The sequence below is a fragment of the Pelmatolapia mariae genome, linkage group LG20 (assembly GCF_036321145.2).
Source record: "Pelmatolapia mariae isolate MD_Pm_ZW linkage group LG20, Pm_UMD_F_2, whole genome shotgun sequence".
In the NCBI taxonomy this organism is placed as follows: Eukaryota; Metazoa; Chordata; class Actinopteri; order Cichliformes; family Cichlidae; genus Pelmatolapia; species Pelmatolapia mariae.
This window is the reverse complement of record NC_086244.1, coordinates 35931149-35955150: the sequence shown is the minus strand read 5'-3', so window position 1 is coordinate 35955150 and position 24002 is coordinate 35931149. Positions and strand designations below refer to the sequence as shown.

General features: G+C 40.3%; 1 protein-coding gene across 2 annotated transcripts in view; it reads right to left on the bottom strand.

Moving 5' to 3' along the window:
* Positions 1–10967: 10967 nt before the first annotated feature.
* Positions 10968–24002, bottom strand: part of tafa5l (TAFA chemokine like family member 5, like) — a 42455-nt gene continuing 29420 nt past the window's right edge. For both annotated transcript variants that reach the window (XM_063464417.1, XM_063464418.1), the window contains exons 5-6: positions 14721–14765; positions 10968–12301 (exon numbers count right to left, since the gene is read on the bottom strand). In XM_063464417.1, coding sequence (XP_063320487.1) covers positions 14742–14765 — 24 coding nt within the window. In that variant the 3' untranslated portion in view covers positions 10968–12301; positions 14721–14741. The remainder of the gene's footprint in view (positions 12302–14720; positions 14766–24002) is intronic.

The window sequence follows — 24002 nt, the reverse complement described above, 5'->3', positions numbered from 1 at the left end:
TCTACAAATTGAGGAAAAGATTAGAATGAGCAGTGTGACTCTTTAACACAACACATTGGGAGATTTATCGCAATCATTACCATCTATTCAGACCTTTTCATCACCTCGGGTGCTTACCTTCACAAGTCCCGAGTAATACAGCTCTAGATGGTGATATAAAACGATTAAGGCTGATATGGACATTTACGGAGCCCACATTCATACAGAGAACAGACACAGATACCTGAAGGTCAAGTGAAAGGGGGGAGCAGTCAATTTCAAAGAACCTTTTGTCAAATCCTTATTGAAATTCATCAATAAAAATGGGTTGCCCTAAGCCTTTTCAGAAATAAAATTGTCATGCTAATTCATTTTGATTGCCACATTGGAATAGCTAAACAAAATGAATGGCGGGGGCCAGATGCGCCCACTGAAGCGTAACTTTGGATATTTCATAGTGAATTACACTTGATCGACTTGCCGCATGATCTCGGTGCAAATTCTGATCAAATGCCAACATGTAAGAAAATCCAATCATTGGTTTGCTAACTCATTGATTTGCATGTCAAAGAAGTACCCGTTAAAAACTTAAATGAAAAGCAGTAGTGCTGAGTGGGACTTTTATTTTTTCTAAAACTGAAGAATGAAGAGAGTTTAGGTGTTGATCCCAAGAGTGCCCACCATGATAGTACTAGAAAATAATTCTTTAGCTGTTGTTTTTTTTTTTTTTTTTTAAATCAAACAATAAACATTATGCTGAAACCTTCAAACACTTGCAGAGAGCAGTGTGCTTCCTTAAGTGTTTATCAGAGTTGACATTTGTGCTAACACATAAATTGTACGGGAACACACCAAAGTTCCTGTAGAGTATATGCTATTCTGGTTGGGATTATGGGTTGATGCTAGGATCAAATACATGATGGGTCATATACTGTAGATTAAAGTCTGCAGACCATGAAACTGTGAAAAATAACAAGGCCTCTGTGTTGCATGAGAGACAGGACTCTTGTGCATGAGGGGGGAGGATAGTTTCCAATGAGCCATCTGGACATGGGCCTCCCCAGGGGAGACAGAGCAAAACATGCTTAATCTGTCTCCCTTTTCCCTGTTTCTTCATCTATCTATCTATCTAATTTTTCAATGAAAATATAAATGATAGATAAAGGATAGATATTCCTTAGTATGTTTTTTTTTCCTCCACCGTGTAGACACATTCAAACCAAAAACTTCAACTTCAAATTTGGATTCATCGCTCTGTAAGACATGTCGTCACTGATTTTCAGTGCAGTTCTTGAGTAATTAGGCATACCTCAGCCTTTTTTCCTTCCCTGTTTCCATTACTTAAGAACATCTGAAGAAGTATTTTTAGTTGTTTATAGACAGATTCTGATTTAATTTATTTAAACCAGCATATTTTAGTTGGTTACCTCATCAGGACAACATTGTGCAGTTAGGACACCTTTCTTCAGGCAATAATGGTAAAGCGGTGGACTAGAATTTAGAACCACCTTGTTTTAGGTTTTCAGGTGTTTCCCCACTCCAAAACACCTGATTCAAATGATCAGTCTGCTATCAGACAGTTCATGCACATAAGTTGGTCATTTGAATCAAGTATGTTGGAGCAGGGATTGAGACCAGTTTTGATAGGATTGAGCGATGGGATTTGTAAGCAATCAAATCATGCACTAAAATGAGCATGTAAAAAGTTGGAGGAAATGAGGACACAAAGATTTTATGGTAGGAAAGAATTTGATTGGACAGTTAGGGTCATGAGGTCACTCAGTGAGGACAGTGAACTGGATGAAAGTGACAGCGGGTACAAGAGGATCCCAGAATCAGGTCTGAGGAACAATTAGGAAATCATGGGTCAGTTAAAGGCTATACATATCTGATGTGTGTGTGTAAGCATTGGCAGGTGCATGTAAATAATGGTGTGTGTGTGTGTGTGTCTGTGTGGGTGTCTGTAGCTTTTATGAAGGTAGATGTAAGACACCAGGATGTGATGGTAATCCAAATGTCAAATGATGGCAATGTGACATCCACCTCTGATTCATAAAGTTCCACACAGCGCAATTAGGTGCATTCAGACACACGGAAACACACACAATTGCACATGCAGACCCATGCATCATGCATGGTATTCCACATTCGTCCTAGGCCATAACCACCCCCAAGTAATTCATAAAATTCATACAACTCAACTACTGATTGGAAGGCTTGATCTCTGGCTGCTCCAGTCTCTATGCCAAAGTACCCTTGGGCAAGATACTGAACCCAAGTTACTCCCACTGTGTTCATCAGAGTTTGAATCTGTGTGTGGATGTTAGACAGAAAGCACTTGGATGTAGAAAAGGTGCTTGTATGAATGTGTATTAGAATGGGTGAATGAGGCGTGTAGTATAAAACCCTTGAGTGCGCACTTAGAGTAGAAAAGCGCTACATAAACGGCAGTCCAGTTAGCATTTATTCAGTTGTTGCATTAAACACTTAAAAACTAAAATTCATGCCATAGAGGGTTAAAACTATGCAAAGGATTGCTTCAGGTCCTGCAGTTTGAATAACAGATCCATGGGTTTTCGTGACAGCTACTGTTTAATTTAGAGTTGCATTAATGAGTTATTTATATTTCAAAGCATGCCACCAGAATTGTGGATTTGCGTGTACTACTCCTGGCCATGGGAGTGTTTGGGATGCTATCCAGCCAAGTTAAGAAAAACATGTTTGGTTAAGTGTGTGCGTGTGTATGTGCATGGTGGTGGTGTGGGCGGGGGGGGGCGGGGGGGGGGGGGGGGGTGCTTTTGGGGTCTGTTTTGGGTTTTTACTGGAACCTACTGCTTTGGAAATTTGATGCAAATAAAAAATGAATGGGAAGACTATATTTCTGTCATGCACATTTTGCGATGGTCTGAATTCACTTTGTGTGGGTGTGGCTACCTTCATTTATTCTAGAAAGAAAGTATCAGCCAATCTGCTGTGGAAAGTGGGGTTTTTTTCAGTCTGATTAGTTTTACTGCAGCCAGCAAATATAGAGAATTTGAATTTTTTTTTCTTGCAGCACTGTATTTTTTTTCAGCATCTCAGAAAAAAATCATGGTTTTCTGCCAGTTTGCTACCTTTCTCTAAAAATCTGATGCTGAGGAGGCAGAAAATCAACAAGAGTGAGGAAAGACTGTAAAGTTGCAGACCTGTAAAAACAGTAGTGGTGTTTCATGTGGAGTTGGAGCAGGACTCCTAGCCAAGATTGAACTTTCTGTAGACATTTTTTCTGATTATTGTCAGACTGGTGCTCCATTTTTGCCAAGAATAGAGCTCTGGGGTTTCTCAGATTACTTTTTTGTAAGTTTTCATAAGTTTACAGTTACAATATGGTACACAGTTTTATCAATGTACCAGTCTTTATTACCTTCATGATCATATACTTTGTCGTCTTTAATTTCTTCGTTATAAAATCTGTAGTTCTACCAACAAAAGTAATTACACCCCTATATAAAAAGCCATTTTTTCCTCTTAGTTATGTGTCTCAAATGTAGGAAGATAAATGAGATAAAGAACAATTTAGCTGCAAAGTAAACATAGGCTTGAAGTCTTATCCATCACTTTGCAAGTCATTTCTCCAATACACTATCTCCCCTTCTCACCCTTTCTCAGTCACCCTCTAGTGTGTCTGTCTCTCTCTGTGTGTGTCATTGAGTTGCAGCAACTGGAGGCCCTCGGGGTATTGATTGGGCTCGACTTAATGCTGTCAGACTGATGGGAGACATGTGATTCACAGATGAGATCTTGGCCCTGTACACTCAGCCTCCAACCACAGTCTCACACACACATTTTACACAGCACGTGCAGTCACGCTGGCAGAACGCGGACAGCAAGCACACAGACTACTGTACACACATTACGATCATGCGCCGTTGCACAAAGGCAAATGCATGCACCCACACTCAAATGGTTAACCTGCTCATGCATGGGTGCGCACACTCCCACACACACAAACACACACCCTTGGGAGTCCCTCCTGACACCCTCAATCTGTCATAGCTAAAACCCAGAGGACCTCGTCTTCGAGTCAGGAGGGTCTGGACAGTACACTGAGCTCAGCAGAGTTTGAGCTAATCAAGACTGGCAATGACAGACTGCCTGCAATGACAGACCTTTTTTCGCTTTTACATATTTCACAGTTGAGGATATCTCGTTTCTTTGGTTGGAGGCATGGAAAAAAGAGTTTGTCCTGGTGGGCAGCGATGGCTCGTGCCTAATCACTGTCACGGCACTGAAGTCTGAATGCACAGAAAGCTCCAGGTTATTCAGTCATATTTAATGTTAATAAATAAAGCAGCTAAATAGTACGAAGCAGATTTTATCTTGGCTTTCTTTCTGGTTCAGAGACAACAAAGGAACATATTTTATTACCACAGCAGGTCTACATTGTAAGCTACATGGTATTATTTAATTCTTATAAAATGGTACGTTACGGCCTTTCAGTAATCAGTGATCATAATACATTCAGAAAAGCCTTTGTTTATGTCAGTTAAAAAAAGGCCAAAGGCATACATTGTAATATATAACCAAGAGGAGAATGTTAGCACATAGGATAATAAATTACCGTAATGAATATAAATATTTATGAATGCTGTATGAGGCATAGGCAACACAAACAACATTTCATTGTTGGTTTAGGTCTTTCCATGTAAACGGGTGCTTTGGGTTTCCATGTGAAATTGAAAAATTTAGAAATGGTCGGACTTATCTTCTAAGGGTGCCTTACCCTCACTTCCTTAATAAATAATGCAATCGCGCAAACAACGCACTGCAGCTCCAGTGCCGCTTATTTGCCTTTATCCATAATAATATTCATCAGGCTTTTATTGTGTGTCAGGTTTTTTTAAAAATAAAGAAATACATTTCCCTGAAAGCTGTCCTCGAACAGAGTGCTGTGCTTCTGTTCTGCAGATGACTTTGAGCCTCTTATGTTGCCCTAATAAAACGTACATTCGATCTTTCCTTGAGCGAGTACTGAGCATCCTCTGTGACATCTGGACGTTCTCTGTGTTTGGTCCCAAGGACGGGTAGCCGCTGTCAAGTCCAAAGGCAATAAGCATTCAAATAAACACCCGGGTCCTCAACATTAGGCCTGGTAATTGACTGGATGCAGAGCTGGGAGCACTGAGCCAATGTGACGGGAAGTAATCATGTGATGAACTGACCCCTTTGTTAAATGGTGTCACTCAACCTCTTAAAATCTGATAAACAAGTCAGTAGGCCGACATGAGATCTATACCCTCATCAGGTTTGATTTTCCTGCTGCGTAAATATGTCAACGGTTAAATGTGACCTTTGACTTTCTAATAAGAGGTGGCCCTTGCACTTACAATTCACCCGTAAAGTTGAATACCATAGTATCACAGTGCTTTTAGATAAAACCTTGGACTGTAGTTATTTAGCAAATTCTTTTTCTGGAAAAAAAGAAAAAAATATTTAGAAAGTAAATTCCAACATTTCATTGCTGTTGTTTTGTTACTATTCCTTTATGTCCATCCAGTTTTCTTTTGTTTGAAACTTACAGCATTACAAGATTTGGAAGCTTCATCTATAGAAGAAACCTTGTACTTTGTGCTAAATGCTAAGTCAATGGGCTAATTAAAATGGCCAACTAAGATGGTAAAAAAGCTAAGTTGGACAGATGTAATGTTTACCAAGTTTACCATATTAGTTTAGTGTAAATACTGGAGGGAATTAATTAAATTAAGATGAATGGATGGCTCCAAACAGTTGCAGAGACATTGGCGAAAAAGCCAAAACATCATCCTCCTGGAGGAGCTGTAATTAGATGAGTACCGACGTCATTAGGAGTCTTCCGAGAACTATAAAGGCTCAGCCCAGCATTTCAACACAGTCCAAACATCTTTTGGGACATTTTGTTTGCACTAAAGGCGCAGACTAACGGACCAACATTGCCATCAGTAGAGCCACACAGCTAGTATAGCCAAGCGAGGCACATCAAGATCACTGACCATTTAGGGGAAAGCCTGAATTATACAGCCAAAGTGATTATGCATGAAATTCTTACATGTTAGCATAATATTAGTGAAATAATCTAAGGCAACATAAAACGTGGCATGCACAATCTGAGCATGCGGCAGAGAGCATGAATGACTTTCCCAATAGTGTCAATATTTCACCTTCCTGAGTCAGATTAGTGCAAGAAACTGATGACTCCATTGGATAAATTTGGCTCCGGCCCTTCTCTCCTTGACTCACTAAATGAGCCGAGTGAAGGATGTTGTGCTCTTCTGCATAAACGCTCGCAGCAAAATAGAGTTTATTAAGACCCATAAAAAACAACATTAAAATTCACAACCAAGAGAGCGTCGCCTGACCCCTGGAGAATGATAAATTAGCTTGTGTTGCTCTAGTAAAACGACCATTTTATACCTTCATCTCCCCCCCGGAGCTGCTTCCCCTTCAGTGTGGCAGCACTGCAATGGGCCCTGGACCGAGAGGCTTTGGCAATGAGGTTTTTCTCAGATGATGCTAATATCATTCTGCTGGTTTCTCTCGTGAAAGGAAATCAAATGACATTTCATTCAGCTATAGATCTGCTTCTCACATTCATTGTGCTGCTGGAAGTGAGCAAAGTGTGGAGCCACACATTTCTTCTCAATTCTGAATTAAAAACTAAAGTGTCTAGTGGTGTAATAGAAAGCAAGAGTCAAGCAATAAAATGTCTCTTGAGAAATCTTTGGGTTGATATGATCTGCTTAGGGCTTATTTCACTCATACCTTTGATTGTGTTCTACCTTTAACTTACCATTGAGAAAGGGCTTTCTGCAGCCTGTTCTGCTCTGCTTACCTGGCACAAGCTGCTGAGTACAGCCACCTCCTCATCATTAGTTTGAGCGATGGCTAAATAGATTTCCTGTGACAGTGGCATGCCAATTTCCCACAAGCAAAACATGCAGGTTCCTGAGCACCATTTGAGAGGGGATGGAGGAGAAAAATTGGCCCTTAATATAAGAAGTTGATTATATAAAATAAAAGTGACGTTGTTAGTACAGAAAGTTGTGTTATTCTACAGCCCTCTCTCAACACGCAAAGCTGTTATTTTGTAAGAGTCAACCTTTAATGACGCTCTGCTTGCTAACCAAAGTCCCTTGCGAATCATCACTAGCAACTCATTAGCACTATGCTAAGCTAATGGATCAGTAAATGGATTTTTATGTGGGCATAAATGCTAATTCGCTACACTGCGGCGCCGTTCAACAATGCTGTGTTTAGCAAGACAGTCTGAGCCTCGAGGGTGTGTTTGTGTCTCATTAGGCTCGGCCAGGGATCCATTGTGGATGGGGAAGACTCAGCAGCAAAACTGAAATACAGCGACGAAGGCCCGCAGTGCTGGAGCACTTATCCCTTGTGCTGCCCCTGATGGTTTTATTCAAGAGGAAAAAAGATATCCCACAAGTGCTGACACAATTGCTTTTTTAAAAGCACAAAAACAGCCAGTAAGATCAAGTGTCAGGTGTTATTGTGTTACATGGTGGTTGCTGCTAGCTGGGATTCACATAGACACAAGCTAAAGGCACTTGATAACACTCGAGCTACGATATATCTGAGGGAAAAAAATGCTCTCGTGCAAGCATGACGAGTTTCGCCCCTCCACTGATCCCACTCTAGTGTTATTCCATGATGGGCAAGCATTTACTGCATGGTTATCCAGCTGTAGCTACAATACATAGCATCACTTTTTTATGTGTCAATTACAGGGCAATTTCCAGAGCTAACTGAGAAATGTAATCATATTTTATGGCGGTAATCTGCGTTGAGAAGTGATCGTCTATGAAGTTCATATCTGCAACTACACATTTTAACAAATGTATAATAAGTGACATCAGATTTTCTTCAAACCTTTATCACACTCAATTTTTCCCTTTAACAAATGCTAGATAATCATAAAGATTATGTAAAAGTCATATTTTTATAACATCAATATAAGATAGAATCCACATTACAAAGAGTTTTTATTCTGTCACAGTAGCTTCCTGACAGCTCACTGTCTGGTGTAGTAAAGGTTTTCTGATATCCAGTGAAATACTGTGCTGTAATGTAGATGGAATGGAGGAAAAATACCACATTTGTTGATCCCGACAGAAGCCTACATCCAAAACCCTGAGACAGCAAGACATACAAGGAAAGTGGAAGGAAGCAGCAGGGGCAGGTCTTCTTGAAAGAACATCTCTGAGTGGGAGTTGAGTGGGAATACTGGCTCAGCAGCATCCGCAGAAACCACATGCCTCAGTCTTTTTACAGTCAGGTGGAACACCTAATATTCTTGATGGTACTAATGCTACGTTATGACCTAGAAATATCACTCGCAGTGAGCCAATAAGAAAAACAGTGCCAATTCATAAATCAATAATAGCAAGGCAAAGCATTTTACGAATACCTTACTTCCCCTTAATTTTACATTTCTTTAAGATTTCCTGGAAAGAACTCAGTCATTTGAGAGAATACAGTAGAGCCAGCTGACTCAGGAGGCAGAGTGGCGGCCTCCGCTGATCAGTCCACTGCTCCACTGGCCCGCATGTCAAACTGTCCATTACTGGTTGAATGAAGAACAAAGTTCTGTGTGTAGGCTGCAGTGTAAAATTTTTTGAGTGGCCAATAAGATTAGAAAAACACTAAATGAATTCCACCACAGTTGTATAGAGTTTAATTAGTTCTACAGTAATTAGCAGGAAAGGCTGGTCTTAAGAGAGATTTACAGTAAAAATCTGATGCATTTACACTCTCGTACTTTACTCTAAATATATACAGTACGGTAGACAAATTATCACCTAACTGGCTATTGCTATGACCAGTATATGCAAGGTCAAGCTGGCTTAGCAGTTAATTAAAAATACTTAGAAGCACTTAAATTTAAAACTACCTTTAGTTTCCCATTAATGAGGACTTTTTATAGGCCTGTGAAAGAAAGCAAAAGCCTCATGAAATTTATAAAACTTTTCAACCTTTTATGCACAATGGGTTAAGTGGCTCTGAGCAATTAAGTAACTAAATAGGCATTAACATTTGGTAATTATATATTAAGCAGGGGTATAAGAGAGTATTAGTTCCTAAACAATGCCTTAGGGGTTCGCGTTGATTTCATATAGCCACACAGCTCTGAGTAAACTGTGACATAGAATAAATCAGATTAATATTTACTCTGCCTGTTTTAATTGTGAGAAGTATGGGAACATTTCTGATGCAATTATATGCAATTATAACTTGTAGCATTATATGTCAATATCCACTTGCCATATTGTGGAATAATACTAAAATAATAAAGACATAAGGCAACTTTTGTAAAGCGATATGTTATACAATGAATAACTCGGTTGTCTGTAATGAAATCTATTCTCTACAGTTACTTCAGGTATAGTATTACACAATGCAGTCAATATTTTTTTTCGTTATTATCATAATTTATCTCACATACCGTTATTATGTCATGTTCAGACCCTGGGTTTTTTTCAGCTATTTTTTAAAATAAATGCTGTCTGAGAAATACAAATGTAATATCTATATACATTACAGCCTTGTGTTGCCGGGTAAAAATCTGTCATAAAGACGATATAGCGCCATAGAGATCCTTGTTGTTGCTTAGATGCTAGAAAGTGAAAGTAGCGGTCAAAAGGCACAGCTTTTACTTTGAAGGTCCCAAAAAGTTGTGTGATAGTGCACTGAAAACCTCCTTGAGAGTATTTTGGTTACAGATGTGGCCATCAAGAATTTGTATACAAAACACCAACTTGTCTGCAAACAGTTGCCAACTACTTGCGAAGTGGTAGGGAAATTATAAAAAGGGCACAACCTAGAAATGGACACCACGTGCTGTGTCTGCATGTCCGGAATCTTCCATGAAAACTATGGGCGACTGCAGCAACGTGCTATTAACCAAAGCAACCACAAGGAGGGTTTTGTGGTAATGCCCTCTGTGAATGATTTCACCAAGTGACAGCCAGCAACCTCTCAACAACAATACACATATTTGCCTAGCAACTGGAGGCTGCCAAGGGGTTGAAAACCAGTCTCTAGCCCTGTGTGACTGGGGCCTTACCGGACTTACTTTGATGACATGTTCTACCATAAATACCTGTCAGATTTGGACATTTTTCAGATGCAGAGGCAGAGGAGGTTTATGTATCTCCATCTGTTCTTATCTATCATTGAGTAAAATCCATCAGTGTTACTGTCCTGCTTAGAGTCACTGCAGCAGCTCCTGCACTGACAGTGAAGCAAAACAAAGGGACAATTTACTTACGGTGAGTGCCAACCATAGAAGTGATAAATAAAGGCAGCATGAAATCAAAGAAATGGGATCAGGTGGAAATTGGTATTTTCTCACAACACAGAAGACTGTGTACTGACCTGGAAAACACACACGCACACACCAAATGCACAGTCCACAGCTTCTGGGAGCAGACGCTCTCTTTATATCCTCAAATGCATACATTAAGATGGAGATGTACAGGGCTTTGTAGTACAAAGAAATGAAAAAAGGGGAGCAAGGAGCAGGCACATTAACCGGAACACCTGTACATTATAATGCAACCAACTGCAATCAACCCTAGTAAAGTATCACCGTGGCGATTATTATTTTTGCAAATGGCTCGGAGAGATGTTATTCATCTGCAGACCGTAGCTTGATGTGTTTGGAATGTGTTTTATTTTTTATTTGTATTCTTTTGGAAAAATATTACTGGCATTCATGTTATTGTGTCCACTTCTTCTGCTTCTCTCAGACTGATGCCTTTTGTGCTACTGCTCCTCTATAACTCCTTAGAGTAAGACCCATAGGACAAAAAATACATTAGTTGGATATATATATATCTATATGTATGTATGTACATAATTTTAAATATATCAAGCATTTCTCGGCAAATAGCACATCTGGCCAGCCAAAACATTTCATATCAAAATATAGTCGGTTTAGACAAGGATTCGGAAATACATTTAATCACACATAAATCGATTTTAATTACAGAATTTTAACTTATGTGACAATACTGTTTCAATTTCAGTTTCAATTATATTTTATCCCCAATATAAATATTTCTATGTACTAAAGAAAAGACAAGAAGGAAGAAAGGAAAAGGCGAACCCAGGATTAAAATGAGATCCAACATCTGTAAAATCCCAAATGCTTCCTTTTTGCCAGATGGTGAGCTCTGGTCTGGGCGTGTCCCAAAAATATACAAGAGTATGAATAATGCATCGGATATGACTTATTTCACAGTGTATCTCTGGATGTTCCTACCCACTCACGCATACAGAAAAGCATACACACACAAGCACACGTGTACTCACATATTCACACACGGACAGATGCAAACATGCACCCACACCCGTGCGCCCACGCACACATACACACACAGTATAGATCATTAAAACAAGCCAGGGGTCCACATCTGCTAAATGCTCCCAGTTGTGTGTACAAGATGTGTGAGGTTCATTGACAAAAACTACTTTTCTAGTCTAGGTTGGCACCACATAAAAAAACCAAACAACATAAGGTATAAGCTAAGTCATCCAAAATGTCCACATTTCACCATCACGATCTCCATTCAGTGAGCAAAGACAGTCAACTCATCTGTCATCTCTTGTGTGACTTTCATGCTATTTCATAATATCCGTCCCGTTATGTGTATGCAGAGACATTGGCGGCTATTGCCTTGTAAAAATCTCACCCGGCCAAATGAGAGAAAGGTGTTAAAAGCTAGAATCCAACGGACAATATGGCCTGCCTCAACCTCTGTAAAGTCACGACTCGAGCAATGAACTGTCATTAAAGAAACTTGGCTGGAATATAACCTTGGATTGCTTCATGGCGGCGATTGTAAAGAAGATGAAGGGGCTGACTTTTGAAAGGCCTTGTGACAAGTCTAAATCAAGCCACAAAGGTATAAAAAGAATCTTCAAGGAGCTGTCCCCTGCAGATTGGGCAGTGGCAGACAAAAAGACAAAAAAAAAGAAAGGCCTTCAGTGAAATTTCCACTGGTTGTTCTGGGGTTTCTCATAGGGATTTTGTTCCATGATTAGTCCATGAAGTTGGGTGTGATGAACGTTCAATGCTGATGTTGTTACCATGCTGCCCTCGTGGAGTTTTCAGACGTTTCAGGTCTCTCACTGCGGTGACTGGAGATGTTATGGGTTATTTTATCTTTTATTTTTTATTATTGAAGGTCAGAGCCGATGTAAGTTTTGGGAGCCTCATTGGTGAACGGACAAAATATCTTGGGTGTAATGACTGGCCTCGGTTTCTTTAGCAACAAAGATGTCAATGAACCTGCAGCAGAAGAAAGAAAGACAAAGACAAGCGTGAGACACTAATTGTGAAGTTAGATCGTTTCAGACATGGGCCTTGTTATGCAAATGTGCAGACGATTTTCCGTGTTGTGTAGCCTTTTGAATTTTATGTCAAATTTCAACATTTTCCATGAACCTAATGCTATCACATTAATAGCAGCAGCACAAAGCAGCCTTTATTGTTGCTTTTGCCTTCTTGTGAAAAATTAACTTTTACTTTAGTAATCTAAATTAATTAGCAGATCCCTAGTGTAGTAGTTTACACACTTGCCTAACAAGCAAAAAGATCCCCGGTTCAATCCCGGGAGGAGACATAAATCCCTTTGGGGTTGTGTCAGTAAGGGCATCCAGTGTAAAAATCTGCCAAATCAAACATGTGGCGCTACCTGCTGTGGTGACCCCTTGCGAATTAAGGGAGCAAGTCAAAAGCAGCTTTAATTAGATCATGGTTCCTGTGCACAGTGGGAAAAAAATAAACGCAGTCTTGTTTTTAATCATGTAACAACTTAATTAGCGTTTTCACTTCAGTAAAAAAGAAAAAGAAAATGTGCCCTGATTTTTTTTTTTTAAGGCATTCACTGCCTAACTGTGAGTATCAGAAACGCCTTTTCTTGGTGTCACATTTTTGTCAGGGCCAAACTGCAGTCCTCATTATTTTTTGAATCAAAACCAAAACCAGTTTAGTTAACAACAAAAACAGCCAATATACAGATTCAAAGGTGTTAAAGGAAAAAAAAACTGCAAGACCAGCACCACCACCACCCACCGACTTCCCTCCTTCCACTTTAATTTTCATATTTTCTCCATGTCAGCTCCAGAAAAACACTTTACATACAGAATATGAGCCAATTATGGATTTAACGAGAGACTCAAATTAAGGTCTTGTCATTCTTTGCCTGTGCATTGTCTGACATTATGAAAACAGGCATCAGGACTCTGCTTTAGGCACACTTCAACATTTGTTTTGTTAATTCCATCAAATAAATGACAAAATTAATGAGGAATGTATTAATAGAATGTCCCTCACACTCAATGGTAACTGATTTATGCTTTGACATCCATCACCATTGAAGCCTGTGAGGGAACAGGAAACACCTTTTTTCCTGGATATAGTTACCTCTTTTCTTTTCTTTTGAAATCACTATTGCTTCCAGTGAATAAACACAGCACTGGTGTGACTCCAGAGTTAATTATGCCACGTCTAAAAGGTAAAAAAAAATCTAATTATATGAGTTATGTGAAGAAATGGGTTCATATGTCATATATTCTTTTCTAGGTGGAATACATTTCACCTGCGGTGAAATTCTGCAGTTAATGGCTTAATTTAGCCAATCATTTGATCAAAAAAACCATTTGAATGATAATAGAATTCTGCCATGAATATGTTATATGGATGAATCCATAAATGTTAATACATAAATGATTCAGGGTGACAGTGGACAAATGTGACACCCCAGGACTGACCATATAAATCATTCAGACACTTAAATATGAGTTGGCAAATCCACACAGAATTGCACAAATTCCCAGGGCTGGCAAATAAATATTTATGACGCCCCCAATTCCCCCCTTTCTCCCCGTCTTTGGTAATTGTGCGTGATTCATTTTGTTTTCTCAGTGGAAGAGGGAAAATCAATCTTAGAATATTGGCTATGAGACACACGGCATGCAGATTCCAAATGCCTGTTTTGTTTTGGGGTTTTTTTTTCTGTAGAATATAAAAGGTTCAGATATATTCAGTCAAGTTCTCCGATGAAGAATTCAGTTTAGTCGTTACTTCATTTCCTTGTTTTTGGGAGGAGGGAAGTTTCTGGATGTGAAGTAAACCTGAGTCGGGCTAACTTGCTACCCACTCCAGTTTACTTGCTGACTTTAAAACAAGTGGTGCTGATTTAGAGGGATTTAAAGTATAATTCTTTTCTTTCTGTTTTTTGAATCTATTGTGAAATCTTTTGTAGCTTTCCTCTTGGTTACTAAAAACATTCTTCCATGTAGACATGCTTTCGATGTATGTCCTGAGAGAAAACTGAACTTGAACTTGAACCTTGAAGTAGCCGCTCCCTTTGATGTAGCCACAGAGGGGCTCTTTACTTTCAGTCCTTATGCATTTTAAAAAACTGCCAATAACTCATTGCATTGTTACATCAAAGTGACTCAGAAATTGTACCAGACCTGGACCTTTATTCAAGCTCGCCATTGAACACATTACTGGAAAATACACTATGAATTGCATTTGAGACAGGGCCTTTTATTTGCTGCTTCTTTTCAAAGTTAGTATTTGTGCTTTCTACAAGATCCAACAATCAAAACATCCTTGGTTTCTTCAAATGAACTGGAAACAGGGTTATGCACTCAGCATGCAAATTATGCAAAATAGCAGATCATCACAAAACTCATACTTGCTGTTTTTCCTCTGCATCCTACGACGGCTCCTTGGGCAAAGGCTGGAAAAGAGAAGCAGAAGGTCACCAAGGAAGAGAGGGCCGGCCTTCATTTTATTCAGTTTTCCCTCAGCTTACTGGCCTTAGACGCAGAGCAGCATATGTCCATTTAAAAGCACAGATGGCACATCTTCCAATTATATCTAAGGCGAGACGAAGGAAGCTGAAGGTTATTTTGTTCTCTACCAGATTTTATGACCTCCGAGGACACTGCTTCTCCCCTCAACCAGAAAATACGATCAAGTAATGGCCAACGCATCATCTGCATTAAAGAGCAGAGGACCTCTCTTTTCTTCCATCAGTGGCGTCACACTTTTTTTTCATCACATTAGCTGTGAGGCAGTGTGATAAACAGTGTTCCACTTTATTTCTTTGTGAACGCAACTTCTTGCCGCCCACATTCATCTTAAGGAGGACACGACAACATGCTGTTTTCCCCTCAACCATAGGAGAGATACAGCTTCCTCGCTTTCTTAATATTGGTGAATGAGCCACTTTTGTGCAGATAATGACTCGGCTAATCATAATCAGAAAGCTAATGGTCTGTTTAGCCAATCAGAGGAGCTAAGGCGAGACGGCTGTCTGGGCTGTGCATTGGCATTCCCAGCAGCCGCTGCTTCCCCTCGGCTGTGCCAGGCTCGCAGCACTAAGGCAGACTTGGTATTCCGCTGCCTGCTCGGCCGGTCCTTCTGTGATCTGTCTCTCTGTCTGTCTGACCAGCCGACTGGCCCCCGCGCTGTCGAAGAAATTCAGTCCTCTGAAGAGGCGCTGATCCATCACACCTCTCCAGCAGCATGTCATCTAAATGCTAAGTACTTCCACTGCATCTTTAAATCAAAACAAGAAAAGAAATGAGCACGGGAGGCGAGCGGTTGGAGGGGATAAAAGCTTATAAGGGCACAATAGAATCTACCAAGCAAACCCTTAGCTTTTTGATTACATTCATTTTCAAAGGAGAGGAAATGTGGGAGGGGAGAAACTGAGTGAATAAGCATGAGAGACCCTGTTATACTTTTAAATGTTCAAGGAATACAGAGAAGGCATGGTTTTTACCCCTAAACATTCCCTCAAAGAATATAATTTGTTGTTTTAGTCCACTCCAAACATCATCATATATGTGCCTGAGCCACTCCCGCAATAAGGACTCCCTCCCGCTCCCCCGTCTCCCCGTCTCAGCCCAAGTCTTTGCTATCGATTGGAGCGATTCCTGAAGTCAGGGCAAGTGCTGAGGCAGCAGAAGCGGCCGACACTATTAACTGCTCCTACTAATTAAAAGGGTAACAAGGTGAGTTTGGCCCCGCGGGACAACTGTGCAAGAGACGGAGCCGGCTGTTGGCCCGCCATGCACACCGGTAAACAGTGCTTAGCGCCTATGGTGTTTACAAGACAGAAATCCAAGGACATCGAAGACATATTCATCTCCCGCCGGCACAAGGGATGGGGGAGATTTACAGATAAAGAGTGAGAGAGAGAGAGAGGACGCACACTAACAAGCGCTTTGCTAATTGCTTATATTGCGGTGAAATTGAAACATTTGGACCTCGTCTCTGAGCTCGGGGTGCCCTCGTTTCATCATCACTTGTAAACACTGAGCACTGTGCATAAATGATAAAGTTTCCCAGTTCAAATGAGGTGTGCAGCGTGGATCTTTGAGAGGGTGCCAGTGGAGATTGGCAACAAAAAAATAATAATATTAAGGGATTCAATTAACGTCGTTCCTTATCATCAACACAACATATTTTAGGATCAAAGTATTTTTGAGATACAGTATGCCTCGCATTACCCAAAATAAAATCATCAGCCAAGGTAGCATTGCAACTCGCAGAAACCTCTGTAGCTGAGACGAAAAGCCACTGCAGGCACAGCAGACGGCTTGTTTGCTCAGTGCTCAAGGGGAAACAATGCAGAGACTGCATATTTGGTGGCACTTCGAGCTGCAAAATTGTCACCAACAGCACAGCCTGCCATTGTAGAGAGAGGTGCTATGCTGCGCCATCACTGCAGTAAGTAAGAATCTTTCCCCAGGGGTCTCTCCTAACAAGTGGACTCCTGCACAGGACTTAGCTGGGTTCATCAACCGGAGCCTCAGAAAGGTCCCAGTCATAACAATTCACTGGAGCTGCTGCTGTTATTAGCCATAGCCAGAGCTTACTGAAGAACCTGGGTGGATGGTTCACACTCATCGTGTGAGCCTGATGTACTGAAGCATCAGAGCATCACACCCAGAGCTGCCTCAGAGGAAAAAAACCTGATTAGTTTCCAAGCAGCATGTTCTGTTTGCTGCTTTATTTCTGATGTGCCATCTGCAGAAAAAAACCCTCTATTTTTCAAATCTTCTAATTAAGTTTTGCTCTTTAAAGCTGGATTTACTGAATTCATACAAAGCAAGCTATAGCCACAAAATTGGCATGATCTGGAAGACTTGAACCATGTGGCATACACAAACGCTGCAGAGAACACAGATTCATGTATTCACTTATGAAAATGTTAAATAAATGAAAACAAATTCAGAATTCATGTTCAGTGCAAAGTAGAACACAAATCAAGCGCATTTTAACAGCCTGTGTATTGATTTTGATGCTGTAAAGAAATGCATGAGGCCCCCAGAGAAAGATGATAAGACACATTTAAAGTTTCAAATGCTTTGCAAAAAGGCCAGCTGGAATACAAAGTCTTTACCATCAGCTAAAACTTTACTAAGCCATTATATTGTGTTTTATATTAAATTATTAAATGCAAGACTGAGAAAATATACTGGTGAAAAAGTGTCAAAAATAAAAACTATATATTATATAGGTTGATGGTGCTGCATGCATTAATTACAATTAAAAACATATTAACAAATGTACTTGAAAAACAATGTTCTGTGCTACTAAATCAGCATTTGAGTAATTGTATTTGCTTTCTACCACTGGAAACAGGCCTGGGGTTTGTTTTGAGGATGACTACAGCATTTTAAATTAGACAGAAATGTTAGCTTGTAGCTGGGTGCATCATGGAGCTGCAGCACCGAACAATTTATTAAAAATACATACACTAAAGATCCAAAGGGCTCAAAAACATCCTAGTTTTGAAACGGGATGCTGCTGAGCCTGCATGTCCGGTCTACGCGAGAGCTTTTCTGCATCACTGTTACAAAACCCCCGTGTTGGTGCCCTTTGGCTTTGACAAATTTACACCAGACAGAACTCTGGAGGCAGGCAGCGTGCAGGCTAAAACACAAATGGCAGTTCAAAGCTTGCCAATGACAGAACTTCAAATAGGGGAGCCGGGTACAGTGTGCTGAAAGTGACAGCAGAAGGGACTGCATTCACTCTGGACTGAAAAGAGAAGGGGGCAACATGCGCCTGGCAAAGTCAAACTGACAAAAGAACTCTTTAATAGATAATGGCAGCACCAGAGGAGGCAAAAACAAAAACACAATGTGTTACTTTATTATAGCATGTAAATGAATACCACAGGAAACACTATAAACTGAGAATGTGATCATGAAGCGTCCTGCAGAATTCCTGCGCAATAACACAACACCTATGATAACACAAATGGAAAAGGAAATGGAATGGTGGGAATATATTAGCTGTTTTTCTGTTTTCTGAACATCTCTATCAATCTAGCCTATTTCAATACATTTTCGGCATCACTCCCCATGCTATCTGCTCAAGACTGATGATCGTGCCACAGCGTGTGACAAACAGATGAGGAGAAACCAAAGAAGCACATTTTTCTTTTCCGCTTGATAAATAGAAGATCTGCAAATGAAACTGAAATAAATAGTATATTTGCTTATCAAGTGTAACCTCTGTGTACTATGCATTTGCTCGGCAGGGGCACCCGAGCGTTCGAACATCAGTCATTTTATAAATGTACATCCAAAGGCAAAGCAGCCCAGCTACAGTGTGTTATCCCCGATGATCCAGAGAGGGCCTGTCAGATACAATATGACAGGAGTACCGTCAATTCACAAGCAGAAATGGGTATGAAAGCCTGGAGGTGGGCCAGTAAAACATAAAAGCTAGACCCCATGCTCTTTTGTCTGATGTATGTATCAAAGAAACAACGGCGGCATGTTCCTGTCATTCGATTATGAGTGAATTAAAAAGAACAGTTTTAGTAAATTACACATTTCTTGTGGCAGACAGCAGTACTACTACAAAAGCAGTGAAAGTTAAACCCTGTTTCTTTCAAGCGAGCACACTAGAATTGATTTCAACAGTTTGTTTTTGCATTATTGTTGGAATTTTACTTGCTGCTGCACAGAAATTAAATAATTTCGGCACTGAATGAGACTGAAAGCCAGCAGAGCAATGAAGGACATGGTGCACAGCATGCATATCTAATATCTGCAAATGTTCCAGGCCTGGTTTTTCAGTGCAGTTTGAAAATGCAAACATTTCTCTAATGACAACCAGTTTTGATTTTCTGAATCATTATTTTCTTTCTGTAATAGAACCGAGACCATTTCCTCTTATTGGAAGAACATTTTACTGTATGTTTCCTTCTGAGCCTTTGGCGCAAGCAGTTGCTATTAAAAAAAATAACCTACTTTACTTCTCTTATTATGTATTTTATTTGGGCTAAACTAATGCTGCTGGTCACAGTGCTACAGCACCTAATCAAAGAGATTCCATCATCACAACCACCTTTATCTAAAGATGGTGCCCCGCTGAGAGTGAGTCGGTTTGAACAGATTCCAGAGGCGACAAAGAAGAAAACAAAAAAGAAATAATTTACATATCCTAAAAAAATACAATCAAATCATATAAAATACAAGTGCAAAGTTATATGCTAATGAAACTGCAAGTAAAACTAAACCAACACTGAAGGACCTCTTGAAATAGAGCTTTTATTCTCAGTAGGGCTAGTTGTTTTGATAAAGATTTTATAGCAACTAAAGCGATTATAAAGAGTTCTTATAAAAATGTAATTACATGTACAGATGAAAGACAGGCGGCTAATGTGAGCCTTCAGCACAGCAGCCAGCTCTGCTGCATTTACTTTACTTTTTAAAAATTACTTTACCGAGTATTATGGCGTAATGCAGCTTGTGTGTTTGACACATATATACTCTTTTTTTTCTACAGAGACAGCACTTCACTATAATATATCAAAACAGCCACTGTTTTTGGTTTGTTCTTGTTCTTATTCTTTGTGTTATTATTGCTTCAGACACAACTATGACATTTTTAAAGAAGGCTACACTTAAATGACTGTGAAAATGTCTTGTATCTGTCTTGGTTTATTAATTATTTTTTAAAAAGAAAAAATGCTTCTATGTTCTTCTTACTGTGAATCCTATCAAGACCAAGGGACATCAAGGTGTTGGGACATCTCTCAGTACTTCCTGACCTTCACACTTTGTCTGTAACACCTAGTCGTTGCCTCCAACTGAAGACAGAAATCTCAGCTCAGCTCATAACTGCGCAGCTACATTGAATATCACTGTAATTTTAGGAAACTCATACCCTAAAACAGGATACTGTGACAGTGTATGATCAAGTAAATAAGTAATCACTCAGCCGTAGAGACCATATAACAACCACCAGTTGAGAGGGAAAAAATGAGTAATCCTCAACTAGAAAATCTCGTAATGTTCGATTGCATTGCTTGCTAGCAGATAGCAGTTTGCACAGAACATGCCACCTTGTCTGCAAATAGTAAACAGCTGCTCTCTGAGCATTAGTAAAATTGTGAAAAACAAGATGCAAAGCAGAAATAGACTGTAAAGCAGCTTTGAGGCACAGCTTTTACTGTGAAGGAGAAATGTTCTCTGTTATCATATGAGTTGGCGTCTATCATGCAAACTACAAACAACCGCTCTAATCTCCAAGCAAGCAAATCAATGATAAGGAGATTCTTGCTATAGCACCATTTTAGCGACATCCATGAACAGGTCGAAAATCGGTCAGACATTTTTCCCTCATGTCCAGTATGGTAGTCAAAGGAGTCCAATATGGTAGGCTAATTAGCTAACTGACACTAGTTAGCTAATTACTAGTGTCTAACTGTAACTAACTGACACTAGTTAGCTAATTATGCTGGAAGCATGCTCACCAAACTTTCAACTGCTCAGCAAGTCATATTAGCCTGTATGCTAGAAAATACATTCAGTCCAGTGGTTTAGACTAGTTGAGGGGAAAGCTTGAAGATAGCTACATGTAGCAGCCTACTTGTAACCTACCTACTAATTGCATAACTTGGATACTACTCTTAGTTTTGGTGATCTATGAGCATTTCTGGCTGTGGTGTATGATAAGCTGACTTAAAATAAAACACACTCTCTCTCACACAGTTCCCCACAGAAAACGTGTGTTATAACTGCATCATAATAATTCTGGGACAAGAATGAGGGTCTGTGGCACAGGAGAATGATATTTATCTGACTTTAGCTCCACCTGTTATTAGGATAATTCATTTTTGGTGGTTATCGTGAGATTTATCATGTATATCATGTTCTACCTGTAGGGCTGAGATAATACCACCTGCTTCTCATGTTATTTGAATAATTCAGTGGTATAAATGAAATCAAACACACTCGGTAGAATTGTATTCACTGGAAAGGTGAAACAATGACTTTGCAGTGTTAGTTTTCACCAGCTGTTTGGAAAAATAGAACACCATTTGAGATAGATGCCATGCTTTGACATTTTTTGGCAGTGCACCTGAGGCTCAGTTGTACTGTTTTTTTGTTTGTTCCTATTTGGACACAACATCCTTTTCTAGCCTCTTACACTAATGATTCCAAGCCATACAGAGAACTGTCATCTCTACCGCGGGTCTCCAACCTCACCAACTAATCAACAATTTATTTCAAGAAGCTGCAGAGAAATAGTTGTGTCCCTGACAGAGCCTGGGAGTGTGTTGGGCTGCCTTTGAGAAGCAAACTCATTAGAAGTCTGTCTCTGGTCAGATGGGCTGCCAGCACAGCAGTGACCATGGCGACACATGACTTGGCTGCCTGGTCCTTTGTCGTAGACACTGAAGCCTTTATAACTGAGGTGCTAGCAAGTGTTACATAACGACACTGTGGAACTACATCATCTGTCCATGTAATTTTCTCACTTCTTATGAAAGAGGTGAGAATTTCATAACTCCTTCATAACTGGACGGGAACATTTGAACTGACACAGTGCCAAAAATCCAGTTTTATCTGTTTGTTTTGCCCTTTGGTGTCATATTTGGAATGTTTTCTAGCCAAACACCTGTTTTTCTTTGCTCTATTTCTCATAAAGACACACCTTTTACTTATTCCTTCCTGTACAAATCAAGATTTTTGTGTCATGGCATCCTTTCAAAAAGCCGGCAGTGCTAACTGGCTATGATGTCTTTATGTTTACAGCAACACTGGCAGGACTACACAGACTGCGCTGGCTTTTTTTTTTAACCATGGCTGACGCTGGAACAAAGAGCACATAGCTGGAGGAGGGCCACCAGAGCAGAAAAAAAGAGAAAATGCTAAAAAAAAACATGCAAGCTTCTCTGACCTACTGGGTCGCTCAGTGTGTGTACGTCTGTGCGTATGCTGTTCATTTTGTAACCCTCCTCATTTTGGCAAAAAATGCCCAACTACGACTGGTCTAATCCCCTCCAGGCCACACACTAGCCCAGCAACGGCATTTGTTGTGTGGGTGTATGAAGATTTTGGGGGTATTTTTTTCCCACCAACCATCGAGTTATTGTCTGTGGGTCGAAATGCGCACGAGTCTGCAGTCTGACTATGATCAAATCAGGATTTCAAGTACTTACATTTCATACTTTAAGCTCCCGCTAGCCTGTGAAGTAACAATATTCAGGAAAATAGTCCTATCTTTTTTTTTTCTGCACTGAAGAAGCATTTCTGATATGCAGAATTTCAATTTGAGCCCATCACTTTGCAAATGCAAAGCATTAGCAAAGGCTGATATTAGAGCTCAGTAGTGCTCTCAACAGAGCTCTCGCCAAGCAGAGAGCAAGTGATGCAATCTCACAAGCCTCTCACTTGCCTAAAAGGAGTAAAACTAATTTCACTGTCCTAAATTCTCCCTGGCTGTCTTGTCAATTTTCCACCGTATGAACATTTCCAGCTTCCGTTCAATAGCACAGACCCCGGCACGCAACTGTGCTCTTGTGTAACCCCGCAATTTAAATCCCCACCCCCCACCCCCCCCCCACCCCCCACTCCCCACCCCGCCACCACCCCCGTGTCCCCGTCAAGTGTATGAAACCAACCTCATAACACCCCGCCCCAGCCCTCCTGAATTGCGCTTTCCACCTTGGAGAATATCATATGTAGACCTTTCAGCAGCTCACTAGTGAAGACAAATTGCAAGCTTGTTTGGAGGGGCCTCTAGAGAGTGATTCATATTAATGGCTAGCTGGCAGTGGAGAGCAGGCTGCATATGCAAACTCCATTAGCAGGTTAGGCTGGAGTGTGTGACCTGGCAGTGCCACCGTGAGCTGCACTCACAAGAGGGCGGGCGGTGAGGAGGAGGAGGCTGAGGTGATGGGAGGTGGTTGTGTTTATAAAGAGCTGCAGGTGCAGTGGCATGTGTCTAATATGGGAGTGTCTATATATTGCAGTTAAACTGACAAATCACTTAATTAATGTGTGTTACAATAGTTCGACTTTTTTTAAGGTTTTATTATACCTGTGACGCTGACACTGCAACTCCAAAAAATGCATCACGTACAGTCAGCATATAAAAGTGCAATAATTTTTTAATTAAAGTCGACAGTCTACACTGCTAAAGCAACCAAAGAGTTTCTCAAGGCAAATAAATGGGATATTTTTCCATGACAGCATCAGCCACCTGATGTCAACCCAACGGAGCACATTTTTCAGTTACTGAAGGTAAAGAGACGCACAATCAAGCAGCAACGGCAGCTGCGTAAAGACCTGGCAGGGCATCTCAAGGGAGGAAACACAGTGCTTGGTAACCTCCATGGGCTATAGACATCAGTCAGTCATTGCCTGCAAAGGATTTTCAATCCAAGTATTAAAAACAATCTTTATATTTTTTTTGTTTGTCCAGTTTCTTTTGAGACTTTGAAAATGGCTAGGTGGCTGGCAGGGTGTATTTAAAATGGCTGTTAATGGTTCTTAACGGTTAATGTAATACTTTTGTTAAACCCCTTGAATTAAAGCTTTTAAGCTGAAAGCCACTGTGTGTGTACAGCCGCAAAATTCCTGTCATCCAGGCACTGTACATGGAGCATTAGTGCATAGATTTGTGCATTTTCTTTAATATCACAAGCTTCTTTCAA